Source organism: Amblyomma mixtum, chromosome 3, assembly GCF_055824585.1.
Source record: "Amblyomma mixtum isolate Tamu chromosome 3, ASM5582458v1, whole genome shotgun sequence".
Taxonomy (NCBI): Eukaryota; Metazoa; Arthropoda; class Arachnida; order Ixodida; family Ixodidae; genus Amblyomma; species Amblyomma mixtum.
In genome coordinates, this window is record NC_143014.1 from 268,814,832 (window position 1) to 268,821,677 (window position 6,846).

The following is a 6,846-nucleotide window of genomic DNA, read 5'->3' on the forward strand; positions in this document are numbered from 1 at the left end:
CGCTTAGGTTGTGGTCCTTATGAAATAGTGTAAAGTGTGTAATACGAGGTCTGGACCACAACCTCCAAACTTCTCACAAATTTTATGATATCTTCACTGCGCTGCACTTTTTAAGCGAAGTGATCAGGACTTGCAACATCCATCTTTACGTTTTTTTCCCCTGTCTTTCAGGTTGGCGTGGCGGCGTGGGACTCCAGGACCCCGTGTGCGTCGGATGCCGCATCGCTACCGCCATTAACATGTATATGCTTTCTGAAGTATACGCAATATGCAGAACGTTCATGTGGACCATCTTAATGTAATACTATGCTAGTAAAACAAAAAGACCTGCCTTTTATTTGCGTCACATGAAAACACTAAAGGTAGCGTCATTTCAATAGACTGAATGACGTCCCTTACCCTCTCGTGGGTGAAACCATTATTGATCTTGTAGTACCAGCTCTATCCACACCTAAATGCGTTCCTACATGTATGACTCCTCTAGTTCCCACGTAGTCGGCAAAATTCATGGCATCAAGGTAACTAGGCTCACAGCCAGGAAGTCCTCATCCGCTGTCGGAACAATGGCGCGGCGCTTTGAAAAACACACTTTTGTGACACAGCCGCTTTATTGTTAGTGTTTACAGCTTTGTGTTACCTCAAAAAGGCCCTATCAGGGCTCCAGATTCCATTCGGCCACTTGTGTTCTTCAACGTCCACCGAAATCCCAGTATGCGGCTGTTTTTACACTTCGCCACTATAAAAATGCAACAGCCGCGGCCAGGATCAAACCTGAGACATTGCGTAACTGCGTAAGCACCAGGTCACACACTGCGGGTCGAACACGAAGTCGTTCGAATAACGAAGAAGGAGGAGGTCCTGAACAAAAAAGTGTGTGGCATATTTTAAATTTCTTCAAAAACATGGCATCCTGGGACTGTCTCATTGGGTAGAGAAGTTTTTTTATTGAACATTAAGATACCAGCAAAAAAATTGGAAGGGCACTTAAGCTCTGCCTTAAGGGTATGACTCAATAGCTTTAATTGATTAATGTCCTTATATGCAGAATTGGTCATTCTCTCATTCTCTGCTTAGCATTCATAAATTCGTGAGAGTCCTTATACTGATACTGGCGCAGTGGTGCAGCTGTTAAGCAATGTGCCACTACCCTGCGATGGCAGGTGTTACGACCGGTGAGGCTGGTACGACATAGCCTCTCGTGACCAGTCATTAATTAACTATCACCTGCGATGGAACGCAGTTTGCTCACAATCCGGCGGGCAGGTTGTGATGACGCCAAAAGGTTACGCACCAAGGGGCCCACCTGCCTCCAAGGTTGCTTCTGTGGGGATTTTTCGTGGATATTTCGCTCACAGTCAACGACGCCAATGCCGACGGTGGATTTTTTGCGACACGAGGTCCTTAACGCTATCGCGTTAGCTTAAAGTTGGCGAGATGTATCCGCAAGCGTTCCACTTTTTGGCCGCAATGGGGCCAGCGCAATACACTGCCAGCATAGTCCACATTCGGCCAGCCAAAATTCTAAATGCCTCCTTCTCGTGCGCATCGCAAACCCCCAACACGCAATGTAAATATAGGCCGGTAAGTTTGCATACCCTATTCAAAACCTTTCAGAGAACTCTCACATTCAAGTAACCTCACAGAAGTGAGGAGGAGCGCCATTACCGCAGCAGAACTATAAATGTCCCCTCGCTTCCATGAACGTCAACCCTACCAGTAGACAAGTGTCAGGTCTCCTGGCATTAAGACTGCTAACGCCGAACAGCACTAGTAATTCGTATTGAATGCTTACTGCCGGAGGACCGTCGCCGCAGAGTCGGCATGGACGCCATTCAGCGAGACATGCACCGAGGGCTGATTCCATTCGCCCGAAGCACAAAGGTAGTAGGCAGTTTCCTAGCTGCAAAAGCAGACACTCTGAGCTCATTGGTTGGCGGCTTGATCGGCCAAGATTATTTTACTCGGCGATACGACTGCATGCCCATGGCGCTCCTCGCGACGAACTTCGTGGACACAATCCGTTTCTTTGCCTCCAGCTGCTCTCCTCAAGCTCATACTGTTCGGATACCGTAGTTCGTATGTCGTTACCAATGCGCGCTACCTGTAGCCGATATCGAATCCTCTACGTTGATTTAGACTGCTGTACGCGAAAGCCAACGTGCTCTGCGGCGCGTACACGTAAGGTATGTAGGCTGTCAAAAATATGCGGGCCAAGAGGTTTGCTGCTAAGCATTGTACGGGAGCTCTGTTTTACTGCTTGGTGCCCTAGGCTGGGCGGGGGCTATTACAAGAGCCCATCTCACAGTGAAGAGATTTGTAACGCTAACTATCAGATCCAGCACACAGAAAGCCACAGAAAGAAATCATATGGTCTGTATATTTTGACAAAAGCTTTACTTCCATAGTTACAGTGCTTGAAGAAATGCGATGTCAATGTTTCTGTGGAACGGCTGAGTACTCGATTGACCTGGCATCATGTATACTCATGCACACGTTGATATCCACACTGTTACAAATCATGTACGCACGCAAGCGGGATAACGTGCCACCTTACAGGCAACCATTATATAGTTTAAAGCAGCGCAAAATGAAAACACACCTATGAAATATCGAAACTGGGTCATGGTGAAATTGCTGCGTTAAGCGACTGCGATAAGGACGCAAGGAGGAAAACAGCCAAAAACATAATAAAGCACTGCTTAGTTCCTCTAAGCCCCGTCTTTTAGGCCATTGGGATATTGTTAAGGTAGGCCATATTTACAATTTCTTGCTGTTATTTCTAAGCCCGAGCGCATCGCAGAAAGTAGGGGTGCGCAAAACCACAGCCGCACTTTTGTAGCTGATATCACTGCCGATAATGGTGAGGGGTAGCTAGAAAAGTGATCAAGCTCTGTTCTGAAACAAAAGTTCTGAAACCTTTCTAAAATGGTGTTCTCAAAATGGGATGCAAATTTTATACAATTCTTGCTAATTGCGCCATCCAATATTTTTACTGCTAATGAAACACGCAAAGCGGTGTGGTAATCTTTGTAATCCGCCTTGTGTGACCGCAGCGTGAAGCTGCATCGAGAGAGGAGAGCACAGCCGAATGTCAGAAAATATGTCGGCGTCATATCTTATACATATCTATATATCTTATAGAAGACGTGCACAAGCATTACGAGAGTGGAGAACTTCGCTGCATTTTGCACGTTATCTGTGTACATCCTCGCTTTATTGAGTTCAAGGCACACTTCTTTGTAATATCTAATTGCATTCTGCTCTATGCTTAAGGTTAATAAACTAACGCCGTCTTAGTGCGTAGCTTAACAAGCAGTCTCTCTCTATGTGCAACAGTCCTTTAGCCATAGAATATTATCTTGCAGCTATTCCGTCAACGGTGCCACTTCTCGTGTTCAGTCGGCGAACAACGCTTGAGGGAATGTCCGTGATAAGTGAGAGATAACAAGAAACTTCGGTACTACACTTGCTACTTTTAAGTTTTACTGCCTTCTTCGTATAACTATCCGCTTATATGAATATATGGTTTAATCAGTGCTAATTCAATGGTAGCAAATCTGTTACAGAAACTTGTTACGAGAGCGTTGTTTTTAATGGGAACAACACACCCAGCCTTAGAACAGTACTACGAACAGAACTTTCAATCCTGAAGGAAGCTTTCGTAAACACTTGAGATGTCAAGATGTTGAAGACCTATTCAAAGGTGTACTTTTTGCCTGGCTCAAAAATTTATTCCTCAGGTATATGTAGTTATGGGGTGCACTTTCTGATTCGAACCCTGTAGGACACTTGGCCATGTTAGAAAAGTGAACGTAAGTGACCTCCGTAATTTGGTCATAATGCTCGTCGAAGGGACATGGTCGATTGCGCGTGGTAATATCAAACTAGAAACGCGCATTGCGACAAGTTTTGGTGGCATATAGTGCGCTTCGCATGCGGATCAGTATAGAGAGAGCAGTCTGCTTCTTGGAGATAGGCGCACCGAGAGCGCCTCGAAGAAGCGCACTGTGTGCCTGCTATCCCACAGAGCAGCGCGAATTATCATGGATTGGATGTTATACTGCATCACGTTGAGTAGCACGCGGAACGGCCCGTAGCAATGAATACAGTGTTCTTTTATTCGCTCTGGCGCTCTGGCTGCAAACTTCCACGTGCTGTGCGGACAGGAATTAGGCGAGCATGCTGTGCTTTCCCAGTGGCAGCCTCTGTACCCCTTAACAAAGTGCTATCGGATATCTGGTGCGCTTGTATCGCACGGTCACTATATGGGTGCCTCAATGGTAATTAATAGATGCTCATTTGTGTTACGAGATGCGCTTAATACAGCATAATCGCTAAGCTTAATAGAAAAAAAGACATACTGAAAGGGTCTTACCAATTTCCTAAAATTAATTTCTAGCTGTAAATCAAAATGACCTCCGAATGTAGATTCCAGATGACTCGCTCAAAATTGTATCTTCCATGGGAGGGTTCGTTAGCGGTTCCTACATAACACACTGGGATATTATTTGTTGCCCTGTTTCTTTTTGTTGCCAGGACTTCTACCGTAGTCATCGTAAAAAAGGCTGTGTTTTAAAGGGCGAATCGGCAACATAGGTATTTTTATTTCACTTCATCGGGGCAACAAAAATATTCATATGCCGACATAAGTGTGGAGTAGTCGGCAAAAAAAATCATGTTTTCCTTTTTGTCTTGTGCCGCAAGTCCAGAGAAATCATTTCTAGAATTAACCCATTAGGGACCAAGAAAAATCTAACAGTGGGATTTTCTTCACTTTTAGCACATAATACTCCCATATAAATAAAAAGAGATTCCTGAAATTTCGTCATGATTACTTTATTCCTTCCAGAGGTTACACAGGTGTACTTTTTATAGTACACTGGGTCTTCCCCATAGCACATGTGGCTACTTCACTGCATTCCTATTGGTGGCGTGAATTTTGTTATTATGTCTGCGATTTTTACGCAGGGTGATAACACTTTTTGCAGGCCCTTATGAATATTTTCTGGCTATACTGGCACCGCAGTTATCCTACTTTGCACGGAAAGCTTTCTCTTTGTCAAAGAAGCATCAGATACGATTGAGCCAGAGTGTCTGCGAACCGCTGGTTACTGCATGTCAAGGTGTAGATAATAATGAGTAAAGTTCTTACCAAACCAAAAATAGACAGCAGGCTCGTCTCTGGCAATTTGGCAGATTGTTCAGGCTTTCACAATGGCAAAGTTGAGCTTTGGTGTCAACAACCACTATCACTTTTTGTCCCTGAGGCTGATATACTGGCAGTAGATGGCTTGATGCGAAAGGTCAACACTTGCCATACCACTGTTGCAAAAGGAAAGGAGTTTTGGCTTAAAAAAAATCTGTTTTTCTAGTGCTATAGGCAACCACCACTTTACAAAACACGTAGGCTCACTGCTGTTATAGTTGCAAGCCATAGTTACTATACTGCTGATCGTAGACTTGAATAAAGCCATGTAACCTATACTACTGAAGCAATAATCGATGTTTCATGGCTGCTTCTATTTCATCGCTTTATTTGGCCCGAGTGGACACTTCCTAAACCCATTTTGGCGAACGATTCCTCTAGCCCTGAATTGCTCCCAGTGGAGCGTTATAAGAATGTCTTGAGAGGTAAAAAAATTACAAAAAAGATGAAATGGTCACTAAGCGTTGAAATCACCTCAGGTGACGACAGGACAACACGCGCTTCCAAAAGTTCCATTTCTGAACTCAAGTACTTTCCGCAGACTGTGTGAATGGCATAACAGTAACTGTCTGCTCTGCAGAACCTTCAGTCCTTATAACCAAACTTTATTACAACCAATTAAAATCATACCATCATCATACTCAAGACCGCTAGCGGCAAGTACAGCAGCCTCTGAGGCCTTGCTGAGCAGACAAAGTGATTTTTCCGAAAAATTGGAAGGAACCATAAGATCTATGAACTGGAATAAATAGGCGCCGTTCTGCACACAGGAAGATCCAGTGTACTATAGAAAGTACAGCAGTATATAAATCATCACAGAGCAAAAAACGCCAAAGGTGCAGGACATTCAAAGCATCCGTTGTTTACTTTCGTCTTTCGTACTGCTCTATACTTGAAACTAGCGTAATATGTACATAAATGCGGCCGTGAGAAAATTATAAGCAAGCAACTACCGGTGCAGTTCGTGGGAAACAAACATCCTGAAGTTTCACCACGGAAAGCTGACATACTGAGCAGAGGAAGTGCGCCAAATTAGTTAAGGGTGGTTGGCCAATCCCCTGTTGACAAAAGCATGCCCTACTTGAAAAGAAAATTCCAGTCTTTGGTGGTGAAATTATAAAGAAATTAACTGTACTTTTAAAAGTACGCTGGGTGCTAATTTAACCGACGCTGCTCATTACTCTGAAGAAATTTGAACTGCTCTAGAGAAACAATTATTTGCCGCCATGACTTGTGTCTCCTGTTGCGAATTTTTACTGTTGCTCGGGATAAACACGGCTTTTTAACGATGATACAACGCTGTTGTGCAGGCGAGTCCACAGCTATAGCGTGCTCCATTCAAATGAATGGAGCATCCGCTTTGTATCTTCGTACTTCGAACGAAAACAAGATTATATTCCCAACATGTTAAAATGCCTTTTTTTATAATAAAGTTGCACTCATCATGTGGACAGTGAGTTACTCAACAATCGATACAACTGGAAAACGTAAATGAATATAAACTAACACGAAAGAGTTTCCGTGTAGCAGGTTCTCCACGTGGAATTTCAATTAGGAGAGGAGCCACCACAGAAATGCTCTAGTCGTATCCAACTGAGCACAACAACAGTTCGTCGATCACAAGTTAGTTGCTGTTGGGG

At 44.0% G+C, this 6,846-nt stretch overlaps 1 protein-coding gene across 5 annotated transcripts in view; it reads left to right on the top strand.

Moving 5' to 3' along the window:
* Nucleotides 1-276, top strand: part of LOC149354695 (uncharacterized) — a 137,318-nt gene extending 137,042 nt beyond the window's left edge. For all 5 annotated transcript variants that reach the window (XM_089583489.1, XM_089583487.1, XM_089583490.1 and 2 more), the window contains one exon: nt 172-276. In XM_089583489.1, the coding sequence (XP_089439615.1) occupies nt 172-238 (67 nt within the window). In that variant the 3' untranslated portion in view covers nt 239-276. The remainder of the gene's footprint in view (nt 1-171) is intronic.
* The last annotated feature ends 6,570 nt before the right edge of the window (nt 277-6,846 follow it).